The 18,431-nt window shown below is 42.0% G+C and overlaps 1 protein-coding gene across 1 annotated transcript in view; it reads right to left on the reverse strand.

The window, feature by feature from the left end:
• LOC105536153 (signal-regulatory protein beta-2-like) overlaps positions 1–18,431 on the reverse strand; it is a 61,174-nt gene that overhangs the window by 33,225 nt on the left and 9,518 nt on the right. Inside the window, exons 2-4 of the mRNA XM_011975428.1 lie at positions 17,015–17,166; positions 15,112–15,191; positions 12,741–12,821 (exon numbers count right to left, since the gene is read on the reverse strand). Coding sequence (XP_011830818.1) covers positions 12,741–12,821; positions 15,112–15,191; positions 17,015–17,166 — 313 coding nt within the window. The remainder of the gene's footprint in view (positions 1–12,740; positions 12,822–15,111; positions 15,192–17,014; positions 17,167–18,431) is intronic.

Here is an 18,431-nt window from a genome sequence, read left to right on the forward strand (position 1 = left end):
GGATGAGCTGACTGTCTTAATTTAATTTAATAATTGTCTTAATTTAATACTTAATTTAGGAGAGCTAAATAATTAAATATGAGGCCAAAGTACATAAGAAAGCGGCAGTCTTTTACTGCAAATATGCACACACTCTCAGGCGAGGTTCTGGGTCCACAAGTAGGAGGGGCCGAAGAAGTCACGCGGGCTCCTGCCGGCAGCAGACTTTTATGCATTGGTACTGGAAGGGGGAGGGCAGTGGGCGGGATAAGGGCGTGATAGGGGCGTCTCCATAGGCGTGGCCGGGTAAGTTTCGATCTCTTCGGATTGACGTCACCTGGCGCATGCTCGGCTGATCTGCATCTTCCCGGCGCGGCCTGCATTTTCCCGCGGGAAAGTTGGTGAGGAAGAACCCGGAAGCAACATAGATTGTGCCTTCTTGTTCACCTTCCTCCATCTTGTCCTTTCTCCCTCACCCAAACACTGACCACAGAGGAGGCTAATTGGTGTTGGGTCTCCCACCAGCTTCAGGGAACCTCCTTGCAATAAGGTATGTTGTGGAAGTGTTCAGCAGGCCAGTGCTACGATATTTTCCTCTTTGTGGGGACCCGGGATTCAGTGTAAAAGTGAGATCCATGCTTTTTAAAGATCTAGATGCTCTGCCCTCCAGCCCTGCCTGCTTTTCACGATTCAAATATTAGGTGCTGAAAACTGCAAATGCTTTCTTGGCCCCATTTGTTAATGGGCTTGGCCCTAAGCTCAGTGATCTAGGTTTTAAAAAAAGGGAAACTGGCGTTTCATCCCTAATATAATACTTTCTGGCATTTGACTGGCTGTTTTGAAAGGGTTTCTGATTGTTTCCTCATAAAATCCTGTAGTGAGTTCCCATGGTTTTGTGTTTCCTTGGCATGCATTCATTCTTAAGCTCCCTCTAAATAACACACCCAAATTCCTCTTTGAAAATGTTTAAATTCTCTCTCTGCTTTGAGATGTAAATTGGATACCACAGACTTGGTAAGGGTTTTGGCCATGTGGGAAAGACAAACTTTAACTAGTTTAATTTATAGAGGCACAATTTAATCCAACTGTCCTTTTAAATTAGTGGGTTTTAGCTAAAACTGTAAACTCAAGGCTAAATATCTTTATTTGTATCTGTCTGTATTTTTATGTGTACATGTGTACATGTATGTGTTTGTGTATTGTCTACATGACACCCACTTCACTTAAAGATAAATGAATGATCATAAATTAAGTAAGCTCAAATATTTTTAAAGTTCATATGACTTTAGTAATTTCTGGTAAATAAAATTAATTTTAATATTGTTCGTGAAGTAAAATTAAAATGCCTTCAGAATTATCAGTGTTAAATATAATTCAGAATTTTTTTGCATGGGCCATTGGTGAGACAGATTTTCATAGTTAGATCTGATTGAAAACTGAATTTATACCGTCTCTCCTAGATGTTTTAATGTCATAAAATTGTTGCCTCTGTGACACCTTTATACTTATTTAACTTCTCTGTGGCCTTATGTCTTTGGTATTGAGCCCATAGATTCCAGGGTCAAGAAAAGTAGTCATGGTGAGATCTAGGGACATAGGTGTGTTTCCATCGCCGGGGCCCCATCCTTACTGCCCCAGCTGTTCCTCTTGGCAATTCTGGGAGGGGTCCAATCCTTCAGGCATTGCCTTCACAACTCTGTCCTCTCTCCTGGGCTCTGCATCTTGTATATAACAATTAAATAAAGAAATATTTTGATCAAAAGAGAGAAATGAGAAAGTAAAGAAACTTTTAAAATTTTTTTTATTTTTAGTTCTGGGGTGCATGTGCAGGTTTGTTACATTAACGTGTGCCATGGTGGTTTGCTGCACCTATCAACCCATCACCTAGGTATTAAGCCCAGCATGCATTCGCTATTTTTACTAATGTTCTCTCTCCCCAGGCCCCACCCCCATCAGGGCCCAGTGTGTATTGTTTTCCTCCCTGTGTCCATGTGTTCCCATTGTTCAGCTCCCACTTATAAGTGGGAACATGCAGTGTTTGGTTTTCTGTTCCTGCATTAGTTTCCTGAGGATAATAGCTTCCAGCTTCATTCATGTCCCTGCAAAGGACATGATCTCATTACTTTTTATGGCTGCATAGTATTCCATAGTGTATATGTACCACATTTTCTTTATCAAGTCTATCATTGATGGGCATTTGGGTTGATTCCATGTCTTTGCTATTGTGAATAGTGCTGCAATGAACATACATGTGCATGTATCTTTGTAATAGAATGATTTATATTCCTTTGGGTATATACTCTGTAATGGGATTCCTGGGTCAAATGGTATTTCTGGCTCTAGATCTTTGAGGAATCACCACACCATCTTCAACAATGGTTGAACTAATTTACATTCCCACCAACAGTGTAAAAGCGTTCTTATTTCTCTGCAACCTTGCCAGCATCTGTTTTTTTCTTGACTTTTTAATAGTGGCTATTCTGACTGGCATGAGATGGTATCTCATTATGGTTTTAATTTGCATTTCTCTAATGATCAATGATGTTAAGCTTTTTAAATGTTTGTTGGCTGCATGAATGTCTTCTTTTGAGAAGTGTCTGTTCATGTCACAAATAAACCATTTATCTGAGTAATGTGAGTCCCCTTTAAAGCATCATGCTCAGAGAGGCATTAGAATGAGACAGCAATCATATCCCACTTCCCTGCCTGAGCTAAGTGATCCTCTCTTGAAGCTGTTTCTCAGGTGGACTCTAGACTAACTGACACCCCACATAGCTATAAATTAATCTAACATGTCTCACACAAACACCATAACTCCTATCCTACAGTTCAACCATGTATAGCCAATAGCCAATAACTAATTAATGTTATTCTGTAAGCAATGAGAGTACCTGAAAAATGTAATCACCCCTTCTCCTAATTCATTCTTTTTTCTTTAAAAGCTCAAGTCTGTCTTTTGTAGACCAGAGCACTTCCCAAGGTAACATGGAAGTGTACCATGGCTTGCATTCCTCAAATTAGGCCCCAATAAACTTATTTTGGTACAGTGAGGCTCTCTCTGCTCCATGTGCAGACAGATTTCCAGGCATCTGCCTGGTTCAGCAGCCTGAACTGCCCAATTCTCCCTAGACATAGATGGTGGTGCAGTGAAGCTGTTTGTGCTCCACAGGCAGACAGATCTCCAGGCATTTGGAGCACTCACTTGCATGGTTCAGCTGTCTCAATTGCTCCACCCCTCTTGTGCAGAGACCCTGTTTGCTACACTCCCAGGCAGATATCCAGGAAATCAGAGCATTGACTTGCCTGCTGTAACAGCCTGAGTTACCCCACACCTCTTGTTCAGAACTCTTAGTGCAGGGGAGCCCTCTCTGCTCTATACCCAGGAAGATCTCTAGACATTTGGAGAATCCACTTTCCTGGATTAAAATGGACCCTTGAATCATCAGGGAGGGCTGCTTAGAGAGGTGGCAGGGGTAGAAGTTCAGCTGGTGCCACTACCCATCCCTGTGCAGAGATCTTGGGACTAAGGAGGTTTCCCAGCTCCACATGTAGGCACACCTCTGGGCACTTGGGAGCTGCACACTGGATTCTCTCTTGGTACTGGTGCTGGGGCCTGCTACTGGGAGACAAGAAGGCAACCTGCCCAGTCAGGCCCCATGCTTCATGGCCCCTAACCGCCTGGGGTTGAGCAGGGAGCTCAGAACATTGTGCATTCCACAAATCAGCCCATTGCCTAAGGCAACATGAGGGTTTCTGCCAGTAAACAAAGATCAAGAGTATACCCACCACTTTGGGTAACAAAGATCAAGAGTATACCTGGCCACAAGCCCAGAGATGATGCTTATAGGTTAAATAGCCCAGCCCAATATAAAATCTGCCAGAAGAAATGCATAGGGCTCTAGAAGCAAAACCAAAAGATCCTATCCAGCATTCTCTATAGTTACAACCCCTGGGGTGGGGAAGGGGCAAGGAAAAAAGGAAAGGAAAAGACGAAATATATATTATAGGGAAAGAAAGAAAAACGAAAATCTTACCCACCTTAAAATATTTATAAAAGTCAGAAAGGCCAGAGTCTCCAGATAAGAATGAACCAGCACAAGAATTCTGGCACCATGAAAAATCTGAATATAGTAACATGTCAGCACCGCTGCCAGTGCAGATGTGCACATGGATGCCAGTGGGCCTCCCCACCAGCAAGATAAAAGGGGAAAAAAAACCCATCCAAAGGACAGCCACTTCAAAACCCATCCAGAGGACAGCAGTTTCAAAGACTGAAGGAGCGTCAGCTCACAAAGATGAGAAAGAACCAGCACAAGAATTCTGGCAATGCAAAGAGCCAGAGTACCTTCTTACCTTCAAACAATTGTACTAGGTTCCCAGGAATGATTCTTAACCAGGCTGAAATAGTTGAAATAACAGAAATAGAATTCAGAATATGGATGGCAACAAAAATCACTGACATTCAGGAGAAAGTTGAAATTCAATCCAAAGATTCTAAGACATATAATAAAATGAAACATGAGATGAAAGACAAAAAGTCCATCATAAGAAAGAACGAATCTGATCTCATAGAGCCAAAAAACTCACTTCAAGAATTTCAGACTATAATTGCAAGTATTAATAGCAGAATCAAGCAACCTGAGGAAAGAATCTCAGAGCTTGAAAACTGCCTCTGTGGAATAACTCAGTCAGACAAATATAAAGAATAAATAATAAGGAAGACAGAATAAAACTTCTGAGAAATATGGGATTACATGAATACACCAACTCTATGACTCATTGGCATCCCTGAATGAGAAGGAGAGAAACCAAGCAACTGGGAAAAAATATTTCAAGATATCATCTATGAAAATTTGCTCAACCTTGCTTGAGAGGCCAACATTTACATTTAGGAAATGCAGAAAACCCCTGTGAGATACTACATAGAAAAGAGCATCCCCAAGACACATAGTCATCAGATTCTCCAAGGTCAAAATGAAAGATAAAATGTTAGAGGCAGCTAGAAAGAAGGAGAAAGTTGCCTACAAAGAGAAGCTCATTTGTCCATTAGCAGAAGCCCTATAAACCAGAAGAGATTGGGGCTATATTTAGCATTCTTAAAAAAAAGAATTTTCAACAAGAATTTCATATCCAGCCAAACTTAGCTTCATAAGAGGAGAAATAAGATTCTTTTCAGGAAAACCAATGCTAAGGGAATTTGTTACCACCAGACCTGCCTTACAAGAGGTCCTGAAGAGGGTGCTAAACATAAAAAGGAAATACTATTAGCAGCCACTGCAAAGTACATAGTACAATGACATTATAAAGTAACCACACAAACAAGTCTGCATAATAACCAGCTAAAAGCATGATGACAGGATCAAATCCACACATATCAATACTAACCTTGATTACTAAATGCGCTAAATCCCCCAATTAAAAGGCACAGAGTGGAAAGCTGGATAAAGAAGCAAAACTCAATGATATGCTGTCTTAAGAGACTCATTCCACATGCAATGACACACATAGGCTCAAAGTAAAGGGATGGAGAAAGATCTACCATGCAAACAGAAAACAAAAGAGCAAAGATTGGTATTTTCATATCAGATAAAACAAGCTTTAAACCAACGACAGTAAAAAAAAAAAAAAATCCAAAGAAGGTCAATAAAGGTTTCCATTCAACAAGAACACTTAGCTAAATATATATACAACCAACATTGGAGCACCCAGATTCATAAAACAAGTACTTCTAGACTGACAAAAAGACTCAGATAGCCACACAACAGTAGTGGTAGCTCAAATTCTGGATTTGAACTCAGCATTTGACTAATTGGACCTAATAGACATCTACAGAATACTCCACCCATCAACTACAGAATACACATCCTTCTCATCTACGCATGGAACATAATCCAAGATTGGCCACATGCTAGGCCATGCAGTAAGTCTAAATAAAATTCAAAAAATCAAAATCATACCAACCATACTCTCTGACCACAGTGGAATAAAAACAGAAATTGATACCAAGAAGATGTCTCAAAACCACACAATTACATGGAAATTAAACAACTTACTCCTGAATGACTTTTGGGTAAACAACAAAATCAAGGTAGAAATAAAAAAATTCTTAAATGGAATCAGAGAAACAATCTACCAAAATCTTTGGGATGCAGCAAAAGCAGTGTTAAGATTAAGGTTTATGACACTAAATGCCTATATCGAAAAATTAGAAAGATCTCAAAATAATGATCTAATGTCCCACTTACAGAAACTAGAAAAACAAGAAGAAACTAAACCCAAAGCTAGCAGAGGAAAAGAAATAACTAAAATCAAGGCAGAACTGAACAAAATTGAGACTCAAAAACCCATACAAAGAATCAACAAACCCAAAAGTTGGTTCTTTTAGAGGATAGCTAAGACTAATGGAACACTAGCTAGACTAACAAAGAAAAACACATAAGATCCAAATAAGCACAATCAGAAATGACAAAAGTGGCAACAGCCAATACCACAGAAATAAAAAAGATACTCACAGACTATTATGAACACTTCTATGCACACAAACTATATAGAGAAAGTAGATGTTCCTGGAAACACAGAATCTCTCAAGATTATATCAAAAAGAAATGGAAACACTAAACATCAATATCAATTTCCAAAATTGAATCAATAATTAAAAAAAAAATCTACCAACCAACAAAAGCCCTGGACAAGATGAATTCTACCAGACATACAAAGAAGAACTTGTACCAATTCTACTGAAACTATTCCAAAAAATCGAATAAGAGGGATTCCTCCCAAATTCATTCTATGAAGCCAGCATCTCCCTCATACCAAAACCTGGCAAAGACACACACAAACACACACACACACACGCACCAAACAAACAAAACAAAACAAAACAAAAAAACAAACAAAAACCCACAGGCTAATAACCCTGATGAACATAGGCTCGAAAATCCTCAACAAAACACTTGTAAATTGAATTCAACAGCACATCAAATGGTTAATTCACTGTGATCAAGTAGGCTTTATTCCTGGGATGCAAGGTTGGGTCAACATCAGAAAATCAATAAATGTGATCCACCACATAAACAGAATTAAAAACAAATTTTTTTTAATTCTGAAAAAGCTTTTGTTTTGAAAAAGCTTTTGATAAAATCTGACATCCCTTCATGATAATAATCCCAAAGAAACTAGGCATCAAAAGAATACACTTCAAAATAATGAGAGCCATCTATGACAAACCCACAGCCAGTATCATAGTAAATGGGCAAAAACTGGCAGTGTTTCCTTTGAGAACTGGAGCAAGAAAAGGATGAGGATGCCCACTTTCACCACTCCTATTCAACATAGTACTGGAATTCCTGGTCAGACCAATCAAGCAAGAGTAGGAAGTAAAAGAAATCAAAATAGGAAAAAAAGAAATCAAACTATCTCTCTTTGCAAATAATATGATTCTATACATGGAAAACCCTCAAGACTCTGCCAAAAAGTTCCTGGAGCTGATAAACAACTTCAGCAAAATTTCTGAATATAAAATCAATGTACAAAAAGCAGTAGCATTTCTATACACCAACAATATCCAACACAATCCCATTCACAATAACCACACACAGAAAATACCTAGGAATACATCTAACCAAGGAGGTGAAAGATCTCTAAAAGGAGAACTGTGAAATAATGCTGAAAGAAATCACAGATGATGAAAACAAATAAAAAACACTCCATGCTCGTGTATTGGAAGAATCAATATTACTAAAATGGCTATACTACCCAAAGCAATCTACAGATTCAAACTACTGATGTCATTTTTCACAGAATTAGAACTACCAGTGTCCCCTAGCATCTTGATAAGATATCTGTGATATTGTGAAATTTGTATTTAGTTTTGGTCTCAATTTCTTTTCCCTGTAGCTGCCATGAGAAGTCCAAATAAAAACAGGAGCGGAAAACAGCAAATTAGAATTATCTTTCTCTTTTCTGAATAATCCCCTCAGGAAACAAGTTTGGTGAATTGGCTTTCAAAATACAAACAAGAGCACAGGCATCCTCCCCCAACCCAGAGAGTCTATTTACAAAAGCATTTTTGAAAGGAGGAGGAAAAATTCCTCAAGGACATCTTGGTGTGTGGTGTGTCAAGGCAGGAAGGGTTGTGCAGCTAAAAAGTGATTTCCTGGGATTATGGTGCCTGCTTAGACACAAATATGTTTTAAGACTGGAAGGTTGGAGCCAGGCGCAGTGGTTCACACCTGTAATTCCAGCACTTTGGGAGGCCAAGGTGAGTGGATCACCTGAGGTCAGGTGTTTGAGACCAGCTCGGCCAACATGGTGAAACCCTGTCTCTACTAAAAATACAAAAATTAGCCGAGCATGGTGGTGCATGCCTGTAATCCCAGCTACTCAGGAGGCTGAGGCAGAAGAATCACTTGAACGCAGGAGGTGGAGGTTGCAGTGAGCCGAGATTGTGCCACTGCACTCCAGCCTGGGCGACATAGCAAGACCCCATCTCAAAAAAAAAAAAAAGAAAAGACAAGACTGGAGGGTTTCAACACTGAGGCTGGTATGTGGGCAGGACTTTACCTGAGCTGCTTCTTTTCAGCACCTGATGCCTGCACTCTGGGAGTGGCCCTGGCCATGCCACTGGTGCCTCAAAAGAGTTGTACCCAGCGCACACAATTCTAAAGCACTTACACCCAGAAATGCTGTTCTCAAGCCCAGCATCATGGGGGATCACCTGTACAAGGGAGGAAAAAAAACTTTTCCTCTGTGACCTCAAGACATACAAATCAGGGGTTCTCAGTGCTGGCTGTATATTAGAATCTGCAGTCGTTAAAATTGTCAGATGCCTATGTCAGACCAATTAAAGCAGCATTTCTACAAGGTAGACTGGGTCTGGGAATTTTTTTTTTTTTTTTCCAGTTTCTGAGGTGATTCTAACGAGAAGCCAGATGGAAAACTACTTAACCCCACACTAAACTCATTTATACTTCAGGCCTGTGGGAGAGCTGATTCACCTGAGGTCACATGGTTTCAGCATGACATAGCTCATGTTTCTTGAACATTTACTGCATGTCAGAGCTGTTCTAGCACATTATATAATTTAAATAATTCAGTCATTACCCCAGTCTGTGAGGTAGGTGTTATCAACAGATGAGGACATCAAGGCCCATGTGGGGAAATGCCTTGTCCCAGGTCACAGAGCCAGGAGGTGGCAGAGCTGGGATGTGGCCCAGGCAGTCAGACTCCTGCCCATGCTCTTCTAACCACTGTTCTATAGCTGCTCAGTAATAACCCTACACCAACACCATTTGGGACTTTGTGCCTATCCTTTCCAGTCCTCACAGAACCCAGAATAGTGGCCATGATCATCCCATTTCACACATGGGGAAACTGAGGACTCAAGGGCACCAAGGTTTTCCCAAGATCACATGACCTTGGGAAAACAACCTCGTCATTTACTGAGGTCTATCCTCTCCCCAGGCTCACTGTGTTCTCATAAAATCCTGGAATGGTCAGTATAATTATCTACATTCTACATATGGGAAAACTGAGGCTCAGCAAAGGGAACTGGGCTGCCCAAGACCACACAGCCTTGAAATAACACCTTGATGTGGAGGCATCTACAATGTGTTACGTGATTTACACACAGGAACCCCAATTCTTTTCACTCTCCTAAAAGGAGTCCATGATTATCACCATTTTACAGATGAGAACTGAGGCTGAGACAAATGAAGGCCCTGTCTCCTCTTCCCCTACTGCATCCTATTGGGCATTTCCTGTGCCCTCAAAACTTTTTTATTTCCATCTACAGAGCAACTGCCTTGACATCTCAAGCCCCAACACTGATTGACACCTCCCTTTTCCCTCTGATGCTCAGCACAGCTGTTTTTCCCCAACACCCTTCTGCCTTCCTCTCTTCTCATTCAAGTGATCATTTAGACTGATGGCATGAAAGAGGAGTGAGCACTCTACTAGGAGTTAGCAGATCTGAGTTACTCCTGAGCCCCTTACTAGCTGTCATTGTTTAGGCTTAGGATGAACCATCTGGAAACTTCCATGCCTTTGTCTGTAATCTGTATGTATTAGTCTGTTTTCATGCTGCTGATAAAGACATACCCGAGACTGGGCAATTTACAAAAAGAAAGGTCTAATGGACCTAAAGAAAGAGTTCTATGTGGCTGGGGAGGCCTCACAATCATGGTGGAAGTCAGGGAGGAGCAAGTAACATCTTACATGGATGGCAGCAGGCAGAGAGAGAGTTGTGCAGGGAAACTCCCATTTTTAAAACCATCAGATCTTGTGAGACTTATTCACTATCACAAGAACAGCATGGGAAAACTTGCCCCCATGATTTAATTACCTCCCACTGGGTTCCTCCCATGAAACATGGGAATTGTGGGAGTTACAATTCAAGATGAGGTTTGGGTGGGGACACAGCCAAGCCATATAATTCCACCCCTGGCCTCTACCTCATGTCCTCACATTTCAAAACCAATCATGTCTTCCCAACAGTCCCCCAAAATCTTAACTAATTTCAGCATTAACTCAAAAGTCCACAGTTTAAAGTCTCACCTGAGACAAGGCAAGTTCCTTCAGCCTATGAGCCTGTAAAATCAAAAGCAAGTTACTTACTTCCTAGATACAATGGGGTACAGGTCTTGGGTAAGTACAGTCATTACAAATGGGAGAAACTGGCCAAAACAAAAGTGCTTACAGGCCCCATGCAAGTCTGAAATCCAACAGGGCAGTCAGATCTTTAAAGCTCCAAAATTATCTCCTTTGACTCCATGTCTCTTATCTGGATCACGCCAATGCAAGAGGTGGGTTCTCACGGTTTTGGGCAGCTCTGCCCCTGTGGTTTTGCGGGGTACAACCTCCTTCCTGGATACTTTCATGGGCTGGTGTTGAGCATCTGTGGCTTTTCAGGATGCATCGTGCAAGCTGTCAGTGGATCTACCATTCTGGGATCTGGAGAACAATGGTTCTCTTCTCACAACTCCACTAGGCAGCACCCCAGTGGGAACTCTGTGTGGAGGCTCCCACCCCACATTTCCCATCCACAGTGCCCTAGAAGAGGTTCTCCGTGAGGGCCCTGCCCCGGCAGCAAACTTCTGCCTGGGCATCCAGGCATTCCCATGCATCCTCTGAAATCTAGGTGTAAGTTCCCAAACCTCAATTCTTGGCTTCTGTGCACCTGCAGGCTCTACACCATGTGGAAGCTCCCAAGGCTTGGGCTTGCACCCTCTGAAGCCATAGCCTGAGCTATACCTTGTCCCCTTTCAGTCATGGCTGGAGTGGCTGGGATGCAGGGCACCAAGTCCCTAGACTGCACATAGAGAGGCTGCTGTGCCCACCCCTGTGACTCTGGGATCAGCTCCATGACCTGAGAAGGGGTCAGGACCGGCAGCCTGTCTGGGAGCTGGGAAGGAAAGTTATGGTACCTGTTATGAGCTGAATGTGTCCCCCCAAAATGAATTTGTTGAATCCCCAAACCCCAGCACCACAGAATGTGACTGTATTTGGACACAGGGCCTTTAAGAAGGAATTAAGTTAAATAATATTGCTGGGGTGGGCATTAATCCGATATGAGTGGTGTTCCCATAAGAAGAGAAGATTAGGACACAGACACACACAGAAGGAAAACTGTGTGTTAAGACACAAGGAGGAGATGGCCTTCTACAAGCCAAAGAGTGAGAACTCAGTAGAAACTAACCCAACCCTGGTGATACCTTCATCTTGGACTTCAGACACCAGAACTGTGAGGAAGCAAATGTCTGTCGTATTAGCCACCCTGTCTGTGGTACTTTGTTAAGGAAGCCCTTACAAACAAATATAGGATTCAATAAAAAGAAAATGTGGAACTTCTACTTTTTTTTTTTTTTTTTTTTTTTTACCACAGAGTCTTGCTCTGTTGCCAGGCTGTAGTACAGTGGCACGATCTCAGCTCACTGCAGCCTCCGCCTCCCAGGTTCAAGCAATTCTCCTGCTTCAGCCTCCCAAGTAGCTGGGACTACAGGTGTGTGCCACCATGCCTGGCTAATTTTTTTTTTTTTTTGTAATTTTAGTAGAGACGGGGTTTCACCATGTTGACCAGGCTGATCTCAAACTCCTAACCTCAGATGATCTGCCCACCTTGGCCTCCCAAAGTGCTGGGATTACAGGAGCGAACCACCACACCCAGTGGAAAATGTGAACTTCTTAAAGAGAAAGTGGCCACAGAGAAATGGCTGGTAAGATTAGATCACAGAGGAGGGAGGAGCAGTGGGAAACACGGACCAAAGCGAGAAGCACCCTTAGGGAGGATGGTGACTGAACACCCCCAATTGCTCTCCTGCCCAACTGAAGCAGGCACCATTTCCGACTTCACATCTTCAGGGTGGTAAAGAGAGAGGGCTGGCCCTGGAGCCACACAACCCTGTTAGGCTATCTCTGAGCTCATTCTATGGCCTTGGACAAGTCACTTTGCCTCCTGGAGCCTTCAAGAGCCTTAGGTATTCAAATAATAATTTTTCGAAAAGTGTTTTGTTAACTGAAATATTATAAAAATGTAAGTAAATGTGGTGTTGTTGATTGGAGCATCCTGTGATTTGATGCCTCCGGTAGCCAGCTGCAGATCCACAGAGAAAGTGCTCAGCTCCCTGATGTTCTGCTCTCAAACAATACCCAGTCCTTGGCCTTCCTTAGCATCACTTGTGTTTGTCTGGAATCCCTGGAAGCCCAGAGGCAGGGCATGGTCCTTCAGGTAGGAAGAAAAAATTCTAGCCCAAGGCAGTGCTCACCTGTGAGTCTCAGCAGTAAATCCAGCAGCAGGAATGGAGCAGGGTTTGGGGGCCAGAAGGTGGGGAAAGGGGTCAGGAGACCTCAGCAGCCTGATCTGTCCAAATGCCTGTGCTGGGGAGATCCCAGACTCTGCTCTGTGGAGTGAAGACAAGTCCTGCTTCCCTCAATTCAAGAAGTGACTCTGATGGAGTGAGACAGTAACCTGCTTCGGGACTGTGAAATAGAGACCAGGCACAGCAGGCAGCTACAATGCAAGGAGCTACTCATGCTCTATTTTCAGGAGAATAAGACAGGCTTAGCAGAAAAAATGCTTCCTTGCTGCCTGGAGCCTGTGTTCCCTCCAAATAGCCCCTATCTCCATCTTCAGATCACATTGAGGTCTTAGGCCAAGAAGGACGTGTGGTTATAAAATGTTTCATAAACTCCCAACCTCAAGACCAGAGGATCTGGTTGGCTTGTGGTCTCATTTTACGCCAGCCTCAACCATGTCCTACTCAGCTGGAGGCAGGAGGAGGGTTCAGAGGACTTGCTCAGTGTTGAAGAGGAACCAGGTCTGCTCCTGAAATGGTTCCCTATTCCAAACTTGATATAACTGGCAAAACTTAACTCAAATTCAGTCTAATGTGGACCTTAGCTCTTTCATGTGCCTCCACCCAACAAAATGAATTATTTTCTGACTCTGTCACAAGAAGAAGTGGATTTAGATTAATAAGGATCTGCTTTGTGGCGTAAGGTGGGAATTATGGATTATGGAGAGGGAATGGGATTATAAGCGGGGGTCAGGGGGGAAATAATATGGTGGGCAAGTTCCTGGGGCAGTCACATCAATTTTAATACTCTTCATTCTGTACACGGTGTACCTATTCCATTCACCACTGTGTTCAGATGGGAACTGGGGAGACAGGAAGAATAAATGCCCTGACCAAGAGAGTGTGCTAAGGAGTTGGGCAAGTCACTAGGCCAACCAAGGCTCAGTTGTGGTCTCTAAACTGGGGATAATAAGCCTTTCCCTGCTGTGTTTTAGTGGAGATTAAAGGAGATAATGATGATACCATGCCTGAAACCCAGTAGGTCATTACTGATACTCACTGAGCCAAGTGAGGAGAGGGAACTCAAATATTGATTTTGGCTGGATTCCTACTTCATGGTGCCAGTTGCTCACCAGTGACTTTCTTTCAGCTTCCTGGGCCTCCTGAGACGCAGCTTATATGGTATCCTTGGACTACCCCTGCCACTCTGGGACCAATTGCTCCCCTTGGAATTGTCTGTACCCTGCTCCTTGTTAATCTATAGATGAATTCCTTCTTTTGAAGTTTCCAGCTCTATGACTTTCAATAAGACACTTGACTTCTCTGAGCCTTATTTTAATTACATGTAAACAGAGGTTGTAACATGTATCTTATAGAGTTGGAATAATATAAACTATACAGACTGAGTGACTCATAATTATATCAAAAAAACTGTGGTTATAATTATTTTGTGTGTTCAGGAAAAGGTCACTGTTTTCCCGTTACTGTTTTGCTTTCAAAATACCACCTTGTTAGGAAAAATGTCTCTCCTCCAGGGTCTATGACTAACAAAAGGTCTGTCTAGAAACTTCTCTGTCATGTGCTGGGTTTTGGGTCCTTAATCAGTTGTGAGTAATTTTCAAATGAAATTGTAAAAGTTGTATTTTCATCCAAATTTCTGTTTCAGTGTGGCAGATGTCAGTATGGGGGAATCTTCACCTCTTGCCCCACAACCACAGAAATACAAATGAAAATGATCAAATTATAGGAATAAATGTCTAAGTACACTTAAAAACAAGAAACCAGTCTCTATATGACACGAAGGAATAGTAGCAGCTATCATTTATTGAAGATGTCCTGTGCTTTCCATACTGAATCAAGCACTGTAGATGTCAGTTACCTCATTAAATCATGGCTCTGACCCATGAAGGAAAATCTACCATTAACCTCCTTTTACAGGTCAGGAAACCCAAGGCACACAGAGAGTAATGGATTGCTCAACATCACCCAGCTTTTAGAATTAGAACACAGGCAGCCACACTCCAGAGCCTTCACTTTTTATGTGTGTGTGTGTGTGTGTGTGTGTGTGTGTGTGTGTGTGAGAGAGATGGAGTCTCTCTCTGTCACCCAGGCTGGGGTGCAGTGGCACGATCTTGGCTCACTGCAACCTCCGCCTCTCGGGTTCAAGCAATTCTCCTGCTTCAGCCTCCCAAGTAGCTGGGATTCCAGGTGCCTGCTGCCACGCCTGGCTAATTTTTGTATTTTTAGTAGAGACGGGTTTTCGCCATGTAGGCCAGGCTGGTCTCAAACTCCTGATCTCAGGTGATCAGCCCACCTCAACCTCCCAAGGTGCTGGGATTACAGGCCTGAACCTCCGTGCCCGGCCCACAACCTTCACTTTTAATGGTTGCATTAACACTTCTCATAGGATGGAAGAGACATCTATTAAGAAGAAAGCAGCAAAGAAGCCATAGTCTCATTTAGGAGCAGCCTCCACAGTGAGGGTGAGGCAGGTGCCATGCTCCACAAGGCCCTGTTGGCCCACAATCATGTGGGACCTTATTCCTGAAAAGTCAGCAGCACAAGCAGGAATCACCAAAGTTTCAGGGAACAGCAGCACCATGAGAGATACGTAACAAATTCAAGAACAACAATAATTAAAATCAAATAGCAATCAAAGGAGCTTCACATCTGAGGCAATATTTTAAAATAGAATATAAAATGATCTTTAAAATTCATATATTCAATAACTTTATAAAGAAAACAAAACAGAAGTAAATTCATAAAACAATAACAGGCATTTATGACAAAAGAATAGCCCAGGCATGAATAAGAACAGTTATACATGTAGGAAAAATAACAAATCAGAGACTTTGAAAATGAAAATATAATTAATGCTAAAGTAAAAAAAAAAAAAAGAAACTAATAGATTGACTAGCTGACTTTATAGAATTAACTAGTAAATTAGTGAGTTGGGTGATTGTGTGAGGGAAATCTCCCAGAACACAGCACACAGAAACACACCAAAATGAAGTGATGGTAATGGGTGTAAATATGGTTATGGTGATGGCAAAAGATATGCCACAAAGTACTTCAGAAAAGTTGGTTTAGCAATACTAATACCTGAAAAAATAAAATTTAAGATAGATAGCACAAATGGATGAAACATTCCTATTCATAAAATAAATATTAACCTGGATGATGTGAGTCACTAATTTTATGCCTCCAAGAAGCACAATTTGAAATACATGACTCAAAAATTGATAGATAGTGTCAGGAAGATGGCAGAATCTGGGCTTTGAGCAGCAAGGTACCTCCCTGTGAACTCCAATCCTTCGATAAAGATCTACTAAGTGCACGGATGCTTATTTCAGTGGAAAATTTTCGTAAAAATTGTGCAAGAAATTTAATTTCAAATTCAGGTTGACTTGGTGCAGTACAGATACAGCCTGAATGTTTGAGAGAACCAGGAGCCTGGGGGCCTCTGAGCCAAAAATTCTCCTTTCCTCACCCATTTCCCCAACTACTGTGACAGAAAGTACTTTGGGACAAGTGAGGAACTGGGGGTCAGTGGATGTTTGAGAAAAGTAAGCCTGTGGGCTTAGGAGTCAGAACGTTTAGGTCTGAATTCCAGCTCTGTGAGTCCTAGCTATGTGTCCCTGGGGACACCATTTAACTTCTCTGTTTCCTGAGTTCCCTCAACTGTGAAATGGAGATATGAAGCGTGCCAACTTCATACTTTTGCTATGGTCATAAAATCTATTAATATATGCAAATTGCTTAATAATAGCTGACTATGCTCCAAAAGTTAGATATTATTGTTAATAGGTAGAGTTTTAGTAACAGCAATAATTTTTAAAAATAGATCCTTTGTTCCTCAAGGACTTATGATACAGTGTGACAACCTTGGCACCATGATGATGAACCTGGGTCATGTGCCCAGTCCTATAATCACAGAGCCATTACCAGCACAAGGATCATAGTACAGGCAGGGCCTCTGGAGGAATCACTGTGACTAGGGCAAGGCACATCCTAATAAGTATCTACACAGATGCTCATGGAAAAGGTGCTCCAAATCTTGTCTCATGCTGGGATGAGAGAGAAGAAAATACTTCCAAGTGGAAATCAATAAGAACAGAAGACATTGGATGTGAGGGTGGGTCCCTTGGATAATACTGGAAAGAGGCTGACTGCCACAAGGCCTGCTCTCTCTCCCCCGGGCACTCATTTGATGCCAGGGTTCCTATGACCCTTTCTCAGCTTACAGTCCCCAGCCAAGAGGAATCTGTGCTGTGTTTGGATCTTCAGGGGCTATAATTCTGGAGTGTGGCAAATCTGAAGTCTCATGGCTGTTGCGGAGCTTTGGGGATGGAACCAAATCCAACCACCGAATGACTCCTGCAAAAAGTCCTTCTATCTGTCAACGAGTAAAAAGCTGGCAAAAGCAAAAAACAAGTACTCTTAGATCTTTCTGAGAAATGAAGTCACAGGGAAAACCAGTGTCCCTAAAATTGAAGAGATAGACAGGGGGATATAGAGAATCACAACTTTCTAGAGAAGAAATTGATGAGCAGAAACCTCTAGGGGAACCAGTGCTGGGGTTAGGAAAACCTAAACTGGAATTGATAAATTGCATAAGGCTCAGTGCAGACAAGTCTGAGAGTTAAAAACTCCAGGAGGACCTAATCACAGAAGGCTCCCACACTTTTCGGAGTTTTATCTCCAGGAGCCTGACTGGGTCTTCACAGTATTGGAGAAAAATCTCTTTATGCTTCCAGCAGGGGGAGGAGAAAAGGAACCATTTTGAAATACACTAGAGCATTCAGAAAATATTTATAAATCATACATCTGGTTAAGGATTAACGTCCAAAACATATAAAAACTCAAATAATCCAATTTAAAAATGGGCAAAGGACCTGAACAGATAATTCTCAAAAGAAGACATAAAAATGGCAAGTAGGTACATGAAAGAAATGCTCAGCATCACTAATCATTAGGGAAATACAAATTAAAAACACAATGAGATATCATCTCACACCTGTTAGAATGGTTTTGTTAAAAAGATAAAAGACCACAGGTGTTGGAGAGGATGCAGTTAAAAGAGAACTCTTATGCATTGTGAGAAATAATGTAAATTCATACCATCATGATGGAAAATGGCATGGAGATTCCTCATATTGTTCCTCTTAACAAGGCCTGCCTTGAGGAGAAACTGTTTTACCAGAGTCTAACCTGTAAGCATGTTTCAGAGCACAGAAAGCTCCTACAGTTTTCTAAGTTTCATCTCCAAGCGCTTGACTGGGTCTTCACCGTAACGTGCTTGGGGGAAGAAAAATATCCAACTCTAGCGCCTGTTAGCTTTCCACATGGGGGAAGGGAAATACCCAACTCCAGCTCCCTCTAGCCTTCCACATAGGGGAGGAAAAATACACAACTCTAGATCCCTCCAGCCATTTTGACCCACCCAAGTGGGGAAAACTGAGAAGTCCTAGTGAAGTTCACAGGGGCACCAAAAGACTAGTACCCAATTACAGTAGTGTAGAATGTTTCTCCTCCCGTACACCTTACCACAACATCATTAAAGTACCATTTACAGTAGTTCCCTCTACTAAGTACATCATGTACAGCTATGGAAAAAAATTACAAAGCATATTAAAAGGCAAAAAAATAAAGTTCGAAGAA

Source organism: Mandrillus leucophaeus, unplaced genomic scaffold, assembly GCF_000951045.1.
Source record: "Mandrillus leucophaeus isolate KB7577 unplaced genomic scaffold, Mleu.le_1.0 Scaffold101, whole genome shotgun sequence".
NCBI classification, from domain to species: Eukaryota; Metazoa; Chordata; class Mammalia; order Primates; family Cercopithecidae; genus Mandrillus; species Mandrillus leucophaeus.